General features: G+C 44.2%; 1 protein-coding gene across 1 annotated transcript; it reads left to right on the forward strand.

Annotated features, from left to right (window-relative positions):
- The first annotated feature begins 12,517 nt into the window (after window positions 1–12,517).
- LOC127335017 (uncharacterized) lies at window positions 12,518–14,535 on the forward strand. Its single transcript, XM_051361607.2, has one exon. The coding sequence runs from the start codon at window positions 12,586–12,588 to the stop codon at window positions 14,320–14,322; it is 1,737 nt and encodes a 578-aa protein (XP_051217567.1). The 5' UTR covers window positions 12,518–12,585; the 3' UTR covers window positions 14,323–14,535.
- Window positions 14,536–20,526: the final 5,991 nt, after the last annotated feature.

Genomic DNA, 20,526 nt, shown 5'->3' on the forward strand with positions numbered 1-20,526 from the left:
GGAGTAGTTCTCCATCGAGGCTAAGGGCTGTACCGGTAGCTATGTGGTTAATCTCTCTCCTATGTACTTCAATACAATGATCTCATGAGCTGCCTTACATGATTGAGATTCATATGAGCGTTGTATCACTATTAATCTATGTGCTACTCTAGTGATGTTATTAAAGTACTCTATTCCTCCTCCATGATGTAATGGTGACAGTGTGTGCATCATGTAGTACTTGGCGTAGTTTATGATTGTGATCTCTTGTAGATTATGAAGTTAACTATTACTATGATGGTATTGATGTGATCTATTCCTCCTTTCATAGCTTGAAGGTGACAGTGTGCATGCTATGTTAGTACTTGGTATAATTGCGTTGGTCTATCATGCACTCTAAGGTTATTTAAATATGAACATTGAATGTTGTGGAGCTTGTTAACTCCGGCATTGAGGTGCTCTTGTAGCCCTACACAATTAATGGTGTTCATCATCCAACAAGAGAGTGTAGAGTGGTTTTATTATGTGATCAATGTTGAGAGTGTCCACTAGTGGAAGTATGATCCCTAGGCCTTGTTTCCAAATACTGCAATCATCGCTTATTTACTGTTTTGCTGCATCGTTACTTCCTGCAATATTACCACCATCAACTGCACGCCAGCAAGCTATTTTCTGGCGCCGTTACTACTGCTCATATTCATTCATACCACTTGTATTTCACTATCTCTTCGCCGAACTAGTGCACCTATACATCTGACAAGTGTATTGGGTGTGTTGGGGACACAAGAGACTTCTTGTATCGTGATTGCAGGGTTGCTTGAGAGGGATATCTTTGACCTCTTCCTCCTTGAGTTCGATAAACCTTGGGTGATTCACTTAAGGGAAACTTGCTGCTATTCTACAAACCTCTGCTCTTGGAGGCCCAACACTGTCTACAGGAAAAGAAGTATGAGTAGACATCAATTTTCCAAATGAGTTGGCATTAATTATGTTTGGTCTTCTGGTGGAACCTTAATTCCGCGGTCTGAAATATGTCACTAATATTGTCACACACAATATAGCTTCAAAGTTCTGACACTATGAGAACTACACCAAGTTCTGAAAGAACTTCTCGACTTAACATCCTCAATCATTGTCAAAACAATGACATACTCTACCTTCGTTTGTAGAATCCGTCACAATATTTAGAACTCATCTAAATCTAGCATAGACAACTCTTAGCTCATTGTGCTACCTTTTAAACAACACTTAGTCTAATTTGAGATTGAAATTTTATTTTTATATGTAACAAAACTAATATCGGTGCAACACCTTACATCGATTTGTTTGTCATTTCTCCATACAAAACTATATATATCCTCGGCTCTTCCAAAGCACCCAGGGATATTCTTACTGTCGTCCAATGATCATCACATGAATCATTCTGGTATATGCTTATAACATTTTAGCACAGGATATCTGATTTTGTACATTTTATTCGTGATCTAAAATCACTCATGTGTTTTTACTCATCGAGTGTCAGATATACTCAAGTCTTGTAAAACCTTCGCATGAAAAGAACACCTTCTTTAATATTTCTATATTGAACTACTTCAATATCCATTATATGTACTTTGACTTAAACTTATTATGTGTTTCAATCTATCTTCATAGATCTTGACACTAAATATGTTTCAGTTCATATTCTTTCATTGAAGTTACTTCTCAATGAAACCTTTTTATCAAGTATATAATTACATTATTTATAACCAACTATATGTCATCTACAGAAAGTATTATAAATATGTCTCAGCGCTCCCACTTAATTTCTTGCAAATGCAAGCATCTTCATCGTTTCTTATGAAATCAAAAAACTCTTTGACTATTTCATCTGGTGAAGATTCCAACTCCGCGATACTCACTTCATCCAATTGAAGTTTGTATACCTATCTAGTATTCCACGGACCAGCAAAACTCTTGGTTTAATCTTGTATACACCTTTAATACACACTTCTGTTAAGTAATTTATTTTTCCATCCTACTAGCATATCTCATAAAACAAATATGTAGCGATTACTAGAATAATCCACATAGACTATAAGCATCGCTACGGAAGATCTAATCTTATCTTAGTCAATTCTTTGAACTTTATCGTAAACAATCTTTTGACAAGTCGAGCTTATTCAAGGATATTCCATCCAAGTCCATCAATTTTATAGATCCATTTACTTTCAAAAAGTATATATCTATCTTGGATTTCATGGCGTATAGCCATTTTAACGGAGTCAGGGCCCATCATAACTTCTTTGTATGTAGTTGGTTTATCATTGTTCAAAATCAATCCTTTGTCCACAAATCATTTATTTGATCACAAAGTAAACCATACCTACAAGGTTCAATATGTACTTCGATCTCCATGGCTAAAACACTTTGTAGTCATGGGAGCCATGATCGTTGTGGCCGCTTCCATAACTATTCCAATGCTGCGTTATTCTGATCTTTATGCTCAGGTTCATAAACCTTATCAAGTTCTATTGTCCTCCCACTCAAATACTTCGCTAGAAAACAATTTCTTGGAAATAAGAAACACTGACAAACACTTTTGTCTTTGTCTCCATAGTGGAAAGAATTCCCAATCAAAACTCTGGGATAACCAACAAAGACATTCATCCAATTTTGGTTGTAAACTTATTTACATATGCTATGCATACCAAAATTTAAGAAAGTACTATTAAGGTTCATACCCATGCCATAACTCGTATGGTGTCATTTCAATGGATCATGATGATGCTCTATTTTGTGTAAAAGCGGTAGTCTCTAAAGCATAATTCACAAAAATATAATGGCGTCATATTATTTCATCATTAACCCAACAAGGTTTGGATACATCTCTCGGATACTATATCATCACTATGATACTCCAAGAAATATGAGTTGTAAAACAATTTCATAACTCTCTTAGATGTTCGCTAAAACTCGTAATTCAAATATTTCCACCATGATCCAATCATAGATATTTGAAATTTCTATTACGATGATTTCCACTTCATGCTGAAATTTATTTGAATCCATTCAAATGTTTCAAACTTCTTCCTTATTGAATATATCCACATATATATACTCAATTCATTGTTGGAAGTTTTCATGAAGTAGAAGAATCTTCCGCACACAACTATGCCCAGTGAACCACATACATCATCATGTATGTTTCCACTAAGTTAGTTGCCCGTTCAACTCTTGGCCTATGAATCGTATTCCAGTCATTCTCTTTAGAAAAGATTTGCAAGCGCCAAACGATTCAAAAATCAAATGACTCCAAAAATCCATTTGCATGGAGTTCCTTCATGTGTTCCTTTCTAACATGACCTAAATGGCGGTTCCACAAATAAGTGGAATTCAAATCATTTGCCTTATGGCCTTTTAGCGTCAGTGTTATGTATGTGTGTTTCACCATTAAGATTTATAATAACTTATCCATCGTACATGGAGTAATGTCATAATTTGAACAACTCATTGTTTTCTTTTGACCAGAGCAAAATAACAATTATTAAGTTCTTTATTATAAATTCTAAGGGCTAGGTAGAATGCCAACGACAAATATAATAACACTTTATTATGTTCCAGACGTGCATTATTACCATATTCCTTATCAGTCACTTAGGCCATCATATTCTTGTATTGCGTTGTATTGTATGACATCTCATACCAACCAATCTAGTACAAATACCCAAGAATTTCATTATGTGACCAAACAAGGAATACATCCATAACATGTATATCATTTATATACACCTGAGCTAGACTTTCTAGTCTTTTCTTTCTTACTGCCAATAATCTTTTGTAGTTTCTCTTTTAGCTTTTCTCATTATTCAGAAAAACACTTCAACATCAATAACTTCTAGGTTTGTTGGTCAAATACCAATAACCTTGAGGTTCTTACTTTGAAGTTGATCATCATATGACAAGTGTTCCAGATTTCAGTTAATAGTAACTATGTAATATGATGAACAATTTCACTCATAATTTTATCCGTCATATCATGATGACTTTCTGAGACCATGTCTGTACATGCTAGGCTCGTAAAGTTTAACCTTAGTATTCGCTTGTGCAAATCTATCTTGCACCCGTTGTATGCACACGTAGAATCTATAACACCCGATCATCACGAGATGCTTCGAAACGACGAGTCTTAGCAATGGTGTATACTAAGGACGATCAATTCATGGATATGTGAATATCGTTAATGCCCCAATAGTTGGAGGATTGGGACGCCTGGCGTCTTCAACCTTCATATATTCCCATAAAACTTATGAGTTTATGTAGTCTCACCAAATTATATTCTATCACCTTGCAATAAGGTCTTAGATATCACTTATATCTCATACCTCGCTTATTTCTGAATTTTTTTTCAGCTCCTTACTTTTCAAACAGATTTGAACTTCAAGTTTCACGGAGACAAGATGATTCTAGGTACTAATTGAAACCATTGTTCTTTGAATCAGCAATGTGAGGTTTACTAAAAGTTTGCAATAAGACTTAATCATTTCTTGATTCCTTAACAATACAGTACCAGTCCGTAAAGTTTCTTTGTCAGACTTAACAGTATTTCTATCTCAATTATAAGACTAGCGCATGGTAGAAAACGGATGCCAATTCTACAAATTTAATTTAAAATACTATTCAGACTATGTTTATGATAATTAGTTCATGTTTTAATCTAATTACTAATGAACTCCCACTTAATACAACATCCCTCATAGTTGTTTAGTGGTACACGTCCATATCCACTACACCAAAACCGATCATCATGTGAGATGATGTAGCTTCAATGGTGAACATCAACATGTTGATCATATCATCCATATGACTCGTGTTCAACCTTTCGGTTTCCTGTGTTCCGAGGCCATGCCTATACATGCTAGGCTCGTCAAGCAAACCCAAGTATTCCGCGTGTGCAAACATGGCTTACACCCGTTGTTTGTGAACGTAGAATCTATGACATCCGATTATCACGAGATGCTTCAAAACGACGAACTGTAGCAATGGTGCATACGAGGGGAGAACACTTTATTATCTTGATATTAATGTGAGGGATCATCTTATAATGCTACCGTCGCGATCTAAGCAAGATAAGATGCATAAAGGATTAACATCACATGCAATTCATATGTGATATGATATGGCCCTTTAGTCTTTGCGCCTTCGATCTTCATCTCCAAAGCACGGACATGATCTCCATCATCAACGGGCATGATCTCCATCATCGTCGGCGTAGCGTCAAGGTCCATGGCGCCGTCTTCATGGTTGTTCACCTCATGTAGCAACTATTACAACTACTTTGAAATACTACTCAACATGAAATTTAAAGACAACCATAAGGCTCCTGCCGGTTGCCACAATACAATAATGACCATCTCATACATATTCATCATCACATCATGGCCATATCACATCAGCAAACCCTGCAAAAACAAGTTAGACGTCTCTAATTTGGTTTGCATATTTTACGTGGTTTAGGGTTTTCGAGTAAGATCCAATTTACCTACGAACATGAACCACAACGATGATACTAGTGTTATCAATAGAAAGAGTAAATTAGATCTTCACTATAGTGGGAGAGACATACACTCACAAAGCCACTTATGCAATACAAGTTCATGTCGAGCGTGGAGCAAATCTCATGAGCGCGGTCATGTAAAGTTAGCCCACAAAGATGCAAAGTACACGAACTAAAGACAACAAAGCATCAACGCCCACAAAACAACTGTGTCCTACTCGTGCAACCAATCTATGCATAGACACGGCTCTGATACCACTGATGGGATTCGTAGCATAGAAAACAAAAAATTTCCTACCGCAAGAACGAAACACAAGCCAAGATCTAATCTAGAATACGGTAGCAACGAGGGGATCACGAGACTAACCCTTGAAGATTTCCAACGCCTACGAGATTAGATCTCGTTGTTGCAGAAGATGATCACTTGCCGCTTTCAAAAGCGCGTAGAAGATCTTGACGGTGCCACAATCGGGCAGCACCTCCGTACTCGGTCACACGTACGGTGTTGATGAAGATGACGTCCTCCTCCCCGTTCCAGCGGGCAGCAGAAGTAGTAAATCCTCCTCGGAATCCCGGCAGCACGACGGCGTGGTGACGGTGGTGGTGGAGATCTCCGGCAGGGCTTCGCCTATGCACTGCGGGAGAGATATGTGGAGGAGAGGGGCGCTAGGGTTTGGGGAGAGAGGGGGTCTAGGGCGCCGGCCACTTGGGGGCTGCGGCCTAGGAGGCTTTGGTGTAGCCGGTCCCTCCCCTTGGCTCCTCATTATATAGGTGGAAGCCCCCAAGAGTTGTAGTCCAAGTCTTCGAATAAGACCCCAACAACAAAACTTGCCATAGGTGGGAAACCTACTCAAGGGGGGAGTCCTACTCAAGGTGGGACTCCCACCTTTCCTTGAGGTAGGGTGGCCGGCCACCTTAGGTGGAGTCCACCTGGGACTCCTCCCCCTTAGGGTTGGCCGGCCATGCTAGTGGAGTCCCTCTGGGACTCCACCTTCCATAGTGATTTCTTCCGGACTTTTCTAGAACCTTCTAGAACCTTCCATAAATGCACCAGATCATTTTTAAACTTATAAAATGACTTCCATAAATTCTCCGGACCATTCCGGAACTCCTCGTGATATCCTGGATCCCATCCGAGACTCCGAACAAAACTTCGAACTCCATTCCATATTCCATATCTACTTAAACAACATCAAACCTTAAGTGTGTCACCCTACGGTTCGTGAACTATGCAGAAATGATTGAGACCTCTCTCCGACCAATAACCAATAGCGGGATCTGGAGATCCATAATGGCTCCCACATATTCAACGATGACCTAGTGATCGAATAAACCATTTACATACGATACCGATTCCCTTTGTCAAGCGATATTTTACTTGTCCGAGGTTTGATCATTGGTATCTCTATACCTCGTTCAACCTCGTCTCAGGACAAGTACTCTTTACTCGTACCGTGGTATGTGGTCTCTTATGAACCTTTCATATTCTTGCAAGCTAATTACACAACATTCCACCGAGAGGGCCCAGAGTATATCTATCCGTCATCGGGATGGACAAATCCCACTGTTGATCCATATGCCTCAACTCACACTTTCTGAATACTTAATCCCACCTTTATAACCACCCATTTACACAGTGGCGTTTGATGTAATCAAAGTACGCTTCCGGTATAAGTGATTTACACGATCTCATGGTCGAAGGACTAGGTAACTATGTATCGAAAGCTTATAGCAAATGAACTTAATGACGTGATCTTATGCTACGCTTAATTGGGTGTGTCCATTACATAATTCACATAATGATATAAACTTGTTATTAATAACATCCAATGTTCATGATCATGAAACTATGATCATCTATTAATCAACAAGCTAGTTATACAAGAGGCTTACTAGGGACTCCTTGTTGTTTACATAACACACATGTATCAATGTTTCGGTTAATACAATTATAGCATGGTATGCAAACATTTATCATAAACACAAAGATATATTATAATAACCATTTTATTATTGCCTCTTGGGCATATCTCCAACAATATCTACTCCTTTTACCGGGGCCTTATGGGTGTCGCAGGAGATCCGAGTAGTTTTACCCTCTCTCAAGGGTTTTGGGATGCGTTGGGGCGAGTGTCCGAAGCAGAGAATGTGGAGCTCATGGTTACCTTTACCATGTAGGAGCTTGGCAAAGTTTTAGCGTCCATGAAAGTAGATACGGCGCCCGGCCCAGATGGCTTGCCGGTGATCTTCTTCAAGAAGTTTTGGACGCTTGGGAAACCGTATATCCTAGCTATCTTGAATGGCTTTGCCCTTGGGAAGGTGGATATATCCCGTCTTAACTTTGGGGTCCTCTCTTTCATCCCGAAAGTCCATGGTGCAGAAGAGATCCGTCTCTTTCGACCCATTGCGCTTATCAATGTTATTTTCAAGTTTGTTGCGAAAGCCTATGCTATCCGTTTATCGCCTGTAGCTCATAGGACCATTAGTAGGCACCAGACTGCGTTCATCAAGGGCCGACACATTCACGAGGGAGTCTTGTCGCTCCAAGAGATTATTCATGACATTAATTCCAAGAAACTCAGGGGAGTTTTCTTGAAGCTCCACTTCGAGAAGGCTTATGATCGGGTGAACTGAGGTTTTCTGTGCGAGGTCCTTCTTAGGAAAGGCTTTGACCCTGGGTTGGTGCACCGCACGCTCGGATTGGTCTCGGGGGGCCAAACCGCTATCGCCATCAATGGCGAAGTGGGGAACTTTTTTTAGGAACGGACGTGGGGTGCATCAGGGAGACCCACTCTCGCCGCTCCTGTTTGACTTTGTGGTGGAAGCGTTGGATGTTGTCTTGTCTAAGGCGAGTGGTGCGGAACATATCTGGGGAGTCGTCCCACACCTCATTCCCGGAGGCGTGACTCATTTACAGTACGCTGATGATACCATCATCATGATTCAGCCGGAGGCGTTAGATATCACGAACCTCAAATTCCTACTGCTGTGTTTTGAGAGTATGTCGGGCTTGCGCATCAACTTCCACAAGAGTGAAGTCTTGGTCTTGGGGGACCCGGACTTGGGCCAACTCAGGATTGCAAATATGTTAAATTGCAAACAAGGAACATTTCCTTTTACCTATCTAGGTCTTCCCATTGGGGAGCGAGCTCTCCTGGCCTCGGATTGGGGTCCGGTTACGGCCAAGGTGGTAAAGAGAGCGGACCCATGGATGTGTAAGTTTATGTCCTCTGCGGCATGCCTTACCCTCATTAACGCTTGCCGCTCTAGCCTCCCACTACACGCCATGGGGGTGTGTCTTCTCGGGGATGGAGTCCACCAGAATATGAACAAACACCGTTGAAGGTTCTTCTGGGAGGCAAATGGGACTAGACGCAAATTTCATTGGGTACGTTGGGATGCCATGTGTAAACCAAAATCCTTGGGGGGACTGGGGATCATGGACACCAACATTATGAATATCTGCCTGATTGCGAAATGGATTTGGAGACTTTACTCCGGGGAGATGGGCTTGTGGGCTGACCTCATCCGACAAAAACACCTCCGATCCAAAGATCTCCTAACTGATGTCCACCGTCCCGGGTCTCAGTTCTGGAATGTGCTTCAGCGTATTAAGGGTGCCTTGCGCTTGGGGGCCAGACACCAGGTGGGTAACGGCACCTCCACATGCTCTGGCTTGACTGGTAGACTGGCCCTAAACCCCTTAGGACACGCTTCCCCTCCCTCTTTGCTATTGCGGCAGACCCAGAGGCGTCGGTAGCGCATAGTCTAAGAGAGGGGAGTGGGTGATTCATTTCCGCCGGACCCTGGGTAGGGGCGAGAGTGATGAGGGACCGGTTTTCCGATCTTTCACGATGCACCTTGATGATCCATAGGACCGATAGATCTTGAACTCCCCTGACAGATTCAAGGATACTCAAGCGCATATGATTACTCTTGACAACTCAAGAACTCACACATCTTTATTGGATAACTAGACGAACGTCCGAGACGCCATCATAGGGCCAACCCCGTAGTTACTTGAATCAAAACTAGACTGCCTAAACCCTAGCCGTGCCATCTCCTTATATGAGAGGGAGGGTGGCCGGCCGGCCCCCTATTGGGCCTAACCTAGTTCGACTTGGACAGGCCCAAGTCAAACAGACTCTATTAAAACCCTAGATGGCCCACCACATGACCTGGCTACATTATTATTTCCTAATAATAAGACTATAATAGAATACTGGTACAACCTTAGACCTAATTATCATATCAATGGCTGTCCTAGTGTACCAGGCCTGGATATCCATATCATCTCTCCCCTTCTTCAAGAAGCGTTGTCCCCAACGCGTGAGGGTCTGCTAGAAAAAGGGTGGTGTCAGATAGAACATCGTCGAACTTCATCCTCAAGCCTCGCCAGTCTGCCACACCACATCCTCACTCTCGACTAGCTTGTCTTGACCTTGGCGCCCCTTTGGTCTTCGACGCTAGCAACTTGATTGAGACACAGGCATCCTCCAAATACAAACTAAAAGTGCAACATGCATACCACCCAAGACACACAGAACAAACTCTTGCACGCCATAGATCCAAATAAGCTGAACACACCCGAGTATGCACCCTTCTGAACACGAATGTCGTCCTTCTTGAAGAGAAAACTTCCTTCCCTTCCGCGACGAACAAACATCAACAGCATCAGCGCTGCAGGTCTGGAGGCCAGTAGTGCCGCAGGACGGCACGCCGAATCGGTCAGCCTGGGGCCCGGTCTGTCCGTCCTGGACGCCGGCCCAACCGGCCCAGTGCCCGGTCTGACCGGCCTGAGAGCCGGTCCATCCGGCCTGGGGCCCGGTTGACCGGCCTGGCGACCGGTCCCGGCGCTCGGGCGGCACAAGATGGCCGCCCGGTCGGCGCGTCGGCGCTGGCCTGCGCCGGACATGCCCGGCCTGGCAGCCGGTCCGACCGGCCCGGGAGCCGGACCCACCGGTTTGGTGGCCGGTTGGCCGGGCGAGTGACCGGCCCGGCCAGCTGTGGAGCCGGTCTGCCGGGCGGCGCACCGGCCGCCGGACGAATCTGTCCTGTTCCACGCGAATTTTCCTGCCGCGGCACAGATTTCCGATGAAACCCTGCCATGGCAGAACTTTTAGCAGCGTTCCTCCTTCTTCTCCCTTGCAGGCACCACCTCCGCATGAACGAAGGCCGTGAGAACTTGACTCTGCCGCCCACTTCCTCCTCCTTAATCGTCACCAACACCATGGCGGCGACGTACCCAATGGTAGCCACAGCAATCGAGCAGAAACAACTGAGCAACAAACCAATCTGCACCGTGATCAATCTAGCAATCTGATACCACATGATGAGGGACTGGTTTCCCGATCTTTCACGATGCACCTTGATGATCCATAGGACCGATAGATCTTGAACTCTCCTGACAGGTTCAAGGATACTCAAGCGCATATGATTACTCTTGACAACTCAAGAACTCACACATCTTTATTGGATAACTAGACGAACGTCCAAGACGCCGTCATAGGGCCAACCCCGCAAGGATGGTGATACTGGAGGAACCCAAGGTTCTACATAACTTGAATCAAAACTAGACTGCCTAAACCCTAGCCGTGCCATCTCCTTATATGAGAGGGAGGGTGGCCGGCCGGCCCCCCTATTGGGCCTAACCTAGTTCGACTTGGACAGGTCCAAGTCAAACAGACTCTATTAAAACCCTAGATGGCCCACCACATGACCTGGCTACATTATTATTTCCTAATAACAAGACTATAATAGAATACTGGTACAACCTTAGACCTAATTATCATATCAATGGTTGTCCTAGTGTACCAGGCCTAGATATCCATATCAGAGAGGCTTGAGTGGGAGGAGATGCGATATATGTTGGCGGGGACCAGCCTGTTGCCCCGACCGGACGAGCTCACTTGGACCTTGGAGCGTTCCGGGAAGTTCTTAGTTAATTCGCTATATCGCAAGTTTTGTCAAGGAACGGCACGAAAGCATTACATCGAGCTTTGGCGTGTTGCCATCTCCTTAAAATCAGAGTGTTCCTGTGGCTTAGTGCGTAAACGCCTACCCACGAATGACAACATCCAACAGCAACATGGCCCATCCAATGGGAGATGTGCGCTCTGTGATGAGCATGAGGACACTAACCATCTCTTATTCGTATGCTTCATTGCCAAGTTCCTTTGGAGCGCAGTTAGGGAACTGTTGGGATGCTCCTGCAAACCTTCGTGTTTTGCCGACCTTTATAGATGTTTACAGCGGTGTGAGGGCCAATCCAAACGTGTCCATTGGATTTGTTGTGCTGCCCTATGAAACTTACGCAACAAATTCACCATCGAAGGGGTTTTCCCTAACCAACCAGCTGATGCGCTTTACAAACTATCAATGTATCATGTATGGAGGCCAGTGGGTAGGAGACGGGATCGGACGATGATCGAGCTGACGATTCACAAGATCAGGGTGTTGTATTCTTCTATCAGGGATCCTACCTAGAAGACCCCAGGGCTAGTGGGTCGTCTTTGTGTGTGTCTACGTTGGGGCGTAGATATGCTGTTATGTTTTTCTTTATGCTTTGTGCTTGTATCTGGCGGATGTGCCTATCTGTTGTCCGTGTTGTGCGTGTACTGTGTGTGGGCTCTTATGGTTGTATTCGGTGTTGTTGGTACTTTGTTTGGATGTTGCCGGTGTGGCTTCATTAATTTAAAATCGGGATCTTCTCGAGCTTATTGTCTAAAAAAAAGCCACATTTCTAAGCTTTTGGACCAGTAAATCTCATCCAAAATAGTACACCCTCTGCTTCTCCATTAATTGATTTAGATTTAGTACAATTTTGCAGTAAATTAGAGTCAATTAATAGAGAATGGAGGGAGTATATATAATCTATGAAATGCAATCGATTTTGCTGAAGATTTGCGCACTTCACACAAATTTTAGGCGATTGAGAATTTTTGTAAATTCGTTATTTGAGGTCCAGCTGTTGTGACTGTGCTCGGATTTTCTGCGGGGACTCCTCCTTGGATGATGAGCGGCCACATACACGGCTCATCCTCTGTCCGAAACAAGGAAATCCAGACACGATGCTCTCGTCGCCATCTCCTCCCACCCTTTGCAGCAGCAGCCTCCTCACCTCCTGCTCCGGCCACCACCACTCCCCAAGCCGCCACCGCACGCGCCTACGCAGCTCCAACCCCAACGCCCCGACCTTCCCAAAGCCCAACCCCGACCCACCTCGCCGTCTGCTCGGAGAGGACCGCCGCCTCAGCTCGCTCGTCCACCGCGGCGACCTCGACGCGGCGCTCCGCGTCATCGACTCCTCCCCCTGCCCGCCCGACGTCCAGCTCGCCAACAAGCTCGTCCGCGACCTCTGCCGCCGGGGCCGCCCGGCCGACGCCGCGCGCGTCGTCGACGCGTGCGGCCCCGCGGCCACCGCCGTCACCTACAGCGCGCTGGCCGACGGGTACTGCCGCGCGGGGAGGCTCGACGACGCGCGCCGCGTCGTCGACGGCATGCCCGTCCCCCCCACCGCCTACGCCTACAACCCGCTCATGCACGCGCTCTGCGTGCGCGGCCAGGTCCGGGACGCGCTCGTCCTGCTCGACGGAATGCTCTGCCGCGGCTGCGCCCCCGACGTCGTCACCTACAACATCCTCCTCGAGGCCGCCTGCAAGGGCGCCGGGTACCGGCGGGCCCTGGAGCTGGTCGACCTCATGCGCGACGAGGGCTGCACGCCCACCAACGTCACCTACAACGTCATCATGGACGGGATGTGCAGGGAGGGCGACGTCGACGCCGCCCGCCAGCTGCTCAACAGCCTGCCTTCTTACGGGTGCAAGGCCAACACCGTCAACTACAACACCGTCTTGAAGGGCCTGCGCACCGCCGGGCGATGGGGGGATGTTGAGGAGCTTATTGACGAGATGTTCGGCGAGGACTGTCCCCCGAGCGAAGCGACTCTCAGCGTGGTCATCAGCCAGCTGTGTCAAGAAGGGTTGCTCCAGCAGGCGGTTCGGCTTCTCGAGAAGATGTCGAAGCATCAGTGCACGGCAAGTGTTGCTTCTTACAATGCCGTCATCGGCGGGCTATGCGAGCAAGGTCATGTGGCTAATGCCTTGGAGTTACTACAGAAGATGCAATCCTGTGGTTGCGAGCCTAATACTTTCACCTTTGAAATTATAGTCAAGGGTTTGTGCAGTGTTGATCGTTGGGACCATACCACCGAGGGTTTGTGCAGCCCTGATATTTCACCATTCAATACACTCATTGCTTTATTGTGTCAGAGAGGGTTGACGGTGCAGGCCATTCAAGTATTCAAGCAAATGCCCAAGAAGGGCTGCACTCCTGATTCAACCACTTACAGTACGCTAATAGACGGGCTTGCCAAAAGTGGCAATATGGACCAGTCACTTGAGCTGTTGAATGAAATGGGCAACAAAGGATTCGACCCAGAGGTAAATTATAAGCTGTTAGCTGAGTATCTGCATGACGAGGCTAAAATTGAGGAGGCAATTCAGATGGTTCATAAACTGCAAGATAAAGGCATATCACCCCACACTGCTCTCTACAATACAATACTATTAGGGCTTTGTAGAAATGGCAAAACAGATCATGGTATTGATATTTTGGCTAATATGGTGTCTGATGGTTGCATGCCTGATGAGTCGACTTACATTATACTCATCGAAGGCTTGGCACATGAGGGCTGTATGAAGGAGGCAAGAGAATTGTTAAGCAAGTTGAGTTCTAAAGATGTTCTCATTGACAGTTTGATCAAGAATGATGGTTTGTTGTTAGATCAAAGTATTCACACTTCTTGAGCGCTGATGAGATCAAGGCTAGCTTGCTGTTTTGACTGTGGCATGTCATAGCAATGGGGTAGGATAGTGCTTATACACTGCTTCAGTTTTGTTGGTAAGTAAGTTCTCTTTGCTTCTGCTAGCTGTATCGTAGCTTAGAGATTAGTTCTCCTTCTTCTTCAGATTGTTGTGTAACAATGTACTCCAGTATCATGCAATTTTGGATGGTCTTAATTGCAATCTTCACTGTCTTTTAACAAAATATCAGTGTGCGCTGGAATGGAAACATAATGCAATAAACCATTTAACCACAAAATAAGATATTTGAGACTTATACTATTAAACATATGGTTGAATGGCTAGTAATTTAGTTGCCCGTATTGGGTTAGTTCTCCATGTTCTTAAGATTGTTGTGTAACAATGTACTCCAATATCATGCAATTTTGGCTGGTTGTAATTGCAATGTTCACAGTCTTTTAACAAAATATCAGTGTGCGCTGGAATGGAAACATAATGCAATAAACCATTTAACCACAAAATAAGATATTTGAGACTTATACCAAACATATGGTTGAATGGCTAGTAACTTAGTTGCCCCTATTGGGTTATTTTTCTTTGAGTTGTTTTGGTAGCTAACTGTCTAGGACTAATCTAGGGATCAAGTAGCTGGACTGTGTGTGTGCCTGCTGATGAACTTACTGCTTCTTATGGATTAGAAACATACAAAAGGTTATAAAAAATATGACAGTTTGTTTTCTCTACAAAAAATTTAAAACAACTGAAGAATATGTTTATATCTTTGCCATTTTTTACATGACACAAAGTAGTCATATTTTGTTATGAACTATGCAAGTTAAATAATCTGATGACAATGCACTCATCTCCATATTTTCATACTATTTGGAAAGCTTGGAAATGCAAAACTGCTATCTTATAACAGGATAGAGTTCAGTTTAAATGGTTTTAGAAAGTTTAAGGCTTGATATGGATGGTCGATATTTCAGGGTTCAGGTCAGACTGCTACCATAAAAGGTTTAAGCTTAAATAGTTCAGGGCTCATGGTTCAATTCAGGGTTTCATAGTTCAGAGCTATAATAGTTCAGGGTTTCATATAGAAGGTATTCATAAACCATTTAACCACAGGGTATGATATTTCAGACTTACTGTATTAACTGCATGCTTTAATTGCTAGCAATTTAGTTGCTAGTATTGTATTTTTTTTTTGAGTTATTAATAGCTAATTGTCTGGGAGTAAACCTAGGGATCAAATAACTGGAATGTTGTGTTCTTCTGGCTGAACGTAGTGGATCATACAGATTAAAAACCTGCAAAAAGGTTATAGAAAACATATGCCAGTTTATCTTCTCTACAAATAACTGGAATATGTTTATGTCCTTCCAGTTTTGACAGGACACAAAGTAGTCATATTTTGTTCTGAACTATGCAACTTATGATCTCATGACGTGCACTCATCTCTCCATATTTTCATACTTCCTTGAAAACCCTGAAATGCAAAAGTACTATCTAGTACCGGGCTAGAGTTTAACTTAAATGGTGTCCAAAAGTTTATGGTTTGATATGGAAAGTTTCATAGTTTACGGTTCAAGTCTGTATGCTATCATAGAAGGTTTAAGGGTTAATAATTCAAGTCTATAATAGTTTAGGCTTTAAGTCAGGGTTTCATGGAAGGTTTTCGGTTTAATACAAACTTTAAGGTTACCTAGTTAAGGTTCAAAACTACTATATCTAAACACTATAATTCATGATTCAAACTGGACTTCTTTTCTATTGGGAAAGACTTGCCTTGCAGCGGGCATGATTACTAGTTTAAGCAAATGATTGATTTACTTACCATGCACTAATAGATGGATGTGCTGAAACTGCTGAGATGGAAATATCCCTTGAGTTGTGTCTTAGTGGGCCAAAGGATTTGACCCAGAAATGTTGTTTAGTTGATCAACGTTGATGCTTCGCCATCAGATCAAAATATTTACGCTTCTTTTGTTAAGATCACGTCAAGGCCAAGCTTGTGTGTATAACTTCATTATATGTGATAGTGGCTGAGTAGGTATGTAGTGCTTACACATCGGTTCAGGGCTAGTTCTCCTTTTCTTACCAGGAAACTGCACGGCAAACACTAGGATGATTTTGGCGACCAAATTGGTGCGTATGAGTTGAAAATCAATGCCGGTTTGTGTGCTTGTCCTTGAGGATCGGAGGGGGATATTGTACCTCTTATTGCAGCATGATTCCGTGTGAGGATTAGAGGGGGATATTCTAGCTCTTATTGCGGCTTCTTTCTACAGGGATCATCCACATAATTCCTGCAGCCGGTGGGGTTTGTGTGTTATTTGATCTGCTTTGTACCCAGCGTCTAAGCCAGATTGTTTTCCAGAGGCACTGTTAGTTGAGGAGTAAGCTTGCTGTGTAAAGCATACATGAAAGATGGGAAAACTACCTGCTTCTTGTACTACTTCACGGGTAACGCCGTATCATAATGTATCATCGTGATATGTAAGTTAATGTTTGTTTCAGCCACATTGTAGCTTAGAGCTTGGTTCTCGAGGTCTCTTTCTCCAGTTCGTTATGTAGCAGTCAGTCTACTCCTATATCCTGCAGTTTTGGATGGTCGTAATTGCAATCTTTATGGATAGCTGCAGTATCTGTCTTGGATTGTAAATCTGATGAATATGACATTATTTCTGATTTGTAGCGTGAACATATGCATGAATACGTTATTGTTTGCTAGTATCAATTTTTTTTCTTCTTGTTTCTCGTTCAAAAAAAAAAGATGATCTTTATACTCGTCATGGCATAATCTTGGTGCTGGAGATGGTTGCGATTTGGATGAACGCCAGTAGCAATGGCGGTGGGGTGAGTCTTGGATTAGAGAGTTGATGGAATGCCAGATAGCGTTTTGGAGAGCAGAAGTATTTCTCGTACCTTTTATACATGGTTTCCCCTCTTCCCTGAACTCTACTCGAATTCAACAAGTGACTTACACCTTCCATTAACGAAGACAATCAAACCCGATCCGACTCCTACTCCGGCTCGATCGATGTTTCCCTATATGTTGTACGAAAAGGCGCGGAGAGAGGCAGAGAGGTTTTGCCATAGCCATGGGCGTACTAACCTGAGAGCGGGGTTTCTATTTCACGGCCATGGGTGCCACAGCCAGCCGCTCGTCGTCCTCTCCGCCGACCTCGCGCGCCACCGTCAAAACGGAGCACTCCTCCACGACGCCGCCGTCTCCGGCGACCTCGCGCGCCATGGCCAAGATGGAGTACTCCGAGATGCGCCTCTTCAAGATAACCGAGTTCTCCGAGTCGGCGCTGCTGGCCCCCGGCTCCACGCTGATCCTGGACACGTTCCAGTTCCGCGGCCAGGGCTGGCGCGTCGATCTGAAACCCGTGGGCGGTCCAGCCTGCCTGGACACCATCACCGTCAGCGTCTCCATCGTCGCCGACCACGGGTGGAACTCCCCCGAGAACACGAGGACCAGGGTGTCGATCGACATCCTGGACGAGCGCGGGGAGCGCGCCGTCTTCGAGCACCACTTGACTCATCCCGAGAAGACCGAGGGCTTCGGCTTCCTCGCCGTCAACAAGGCGGAGCTGGAGGCGGCGTCGTGCATCAGCGACGACAGCCTCACCGTCAGGTGCACTCTGTCCGTCGACGTCTTCTTGGGGCAGGAGGTCGACGCGACCTTCACAGCGGAGGCCGGGATGAAGGCGAACATGCGGAGCTTGCACCGTGAGACGGCGCCGACCGTCAGGACGCCCAGAACCGGCGCGGCTGCCAGCGTGACAGCTAAGTCATCAAGCTCTGCCAGTGCCAAGTCGCACACTCCGCAGCCGACATGTGGGTTTGGATGGCTCGCCGGAGGACGCCTCCGCCGTCGACGGCTCCGTGATGCCTTCGGCATTCACCGGTACAGACGTTTGGAAAGCTCGATCGGTGACGCCAGCACGGGGAACGGCTCCGATTCAGATCGAACTCCTCGATTGAGCGCCGTGTATGTTTGAGAGTTGAAGATCCCCACCACCAGTCCACCACTAGCAAGTCCAAAACTAAGCCATCTCGTGTCTCTTGGAGTGAGGGAGTAAATTGCAAAATCCCCTTAATTTTGAGGCTAGGACTTTAAAAGACTACCGGTTTTAGGAAATTTTCAAAAACTCACCGGTCTATCCGCTAAATGTTGCAACGGCCACTAATCTGTTTGTTTAGATCGTTTGCCGCTCTTTCTGATCAGACGGGTCCACTATCAAGCTGACGTGGCACATCTTAACAGTCAGGTGCGGACGGCCGTTAACGGCGTGTCGGCTGTCGTGACCTAGATGGTCGGTCGTTGTGACCACTTCCCTCTCTCGCGCATCTGCACTTGGGTCCCAATCCCTCCCATGCTGACAATGAATCCCGGTGGCGGCGGATATGTTGGCAATACTCATAGAGCGAGCTAAGTCTGATGGCCAGATTGAAGGTGTGATCCCACATTTGGTTGATGGGGGTTTATCTATCCTTCAATATGCCGACGATACAATTCTTTTTATGGATCATGATCTCGAAAAAGCTCGCAATCTCAAATTAATTTTGGCGGCTTTTGAGCGGTTGTCGGGATTGAAATTCAATTTCCATAAAAGTGAATTGTTCTGTTTCGGTGATGCCCAAAACGATATGACTCTATTCTCTACTACTATAGTGTGCCAGTTTTGAATTTGGATTTACCAGCAGTTTCCCGCCAAAACAACTCTCGGTCTATTGCAGTCGTTGATTTGCGGTACTAAACTAACATATGTCATCCATCAAGTTTCGTTGGGCATAATCCGACGGCCATGCTACGCTGGATTCGCCTCTCCCCAATTTGTACCGTGCACCTAACCAGGAGCTAGCAGCATGTTCTAGAGAAGTACGGTCCATCCGTCTATGCGAACTGTAGCCTGGGAGCTCAGCCACACGAATGTGTTTTTTTATTCAAGGTCGAGCTGGACTAGGAGTTTCCGTACATGCACATGATTCTTTTTTATGGGAAACTGCTACAACCAGCATCTACCCATGAGCCCATGAGTTACCCAGCCTAATTTTCTTTCATGTTGTAATTGCTTTGTATTGAAGATCTTAGTAGAAAAAACTGAAGGAGATGTTTCATATCTCTTTGGTTCTGTGATGAATATTTCTTTAAACCATTTAAATATTTTTTAGAACGGAATATAGACTTATAGGTGCTAACAGGGTCGGACCCAGGGAGAAAACTGTCTGGGCTCATTTTCTAAATCACACAAATTTCTCACTTAGGAAGAGGGTGTCACACGCTATGTCGTAGATGAAAACTGCTTCCTCAGTCCGAAAAATAAGTGACTCGGAATCATCCAGAATCACATGTATATACACAACAAAACGTTTCTAGATACATGTAAATTTAAATAAATCAAAATCATTTGTTTTGGAACGAACGGAGTAGCAATAAAATTCTCTTGCAACCTGCAGTCCTAGCACCCTAGATCTCAACGTGGGTACGCCCGTTGCTGCTAAACAAATAGAAATACACTATCTATAAACGATAACCTTAATAAATAAAATGGTTGCATCTGACATGGTTATATTTAAAAAATCAATATATTTAACCTTTTTATTTTTTGAATTGTTTTAGTTATCATTTATCTCTTATTTAGAACTTGGTGAAAGTAAAAAAAATCAAATTCAATAAAAAGTTAGTACACGTAAAAGATGGATCCCTAAAATTTCTCAACATATCTGGTTATACTTCATATCGACCTAACTGTAATGATCTACAAAAAGAATGTAATCATCTTACTTTATCATTTTTCGGAGCACCATATTTTTTTATTAATTACATTTTAAAAGTTGTTTTCTACGTAAATACTGCAATCGTGCAAGCACGTGCTACTTACTAGTATACAGAGTTGTTTGGTTGTGGGCAAGGCTAATTTCCTATTCGCTATTTGGGTATTCCGATTCATTATTGGAGACTTACAATTGCTGAATGGAAAATTGTGGAAGAAAGATTACAAAAACGCCTTAGTAGTTGGAAGGGTAAATTGCTGTCCCTCAGAGGGAGATTGGTTCTCATTAATTCAGTACTGACAAATATGGTACTGTATATGTTATCATTCTTCCTGCTGCCAAAAGGAATTCTGCATAAACTCGATTATTATCGATCCAGATTCTTTTGGCAAGGGGACAGCGAGAAAAAGAAATATCGATTGG

This window comes from Lolium perenne, chromosome 2 (assembly GCF_019359855.2).
Source record: "Lolium perenne isolate Kyuss_39 chromosome 2, Kyuss_2.0, whole genome shotgun sequence".
NCBI classification, from domain to species: Eukaryota; Viridiplantae; Streptophyta; class Magnoliopsida; order Poales; family Poaceae; genus Lolium; species Lolium perenne.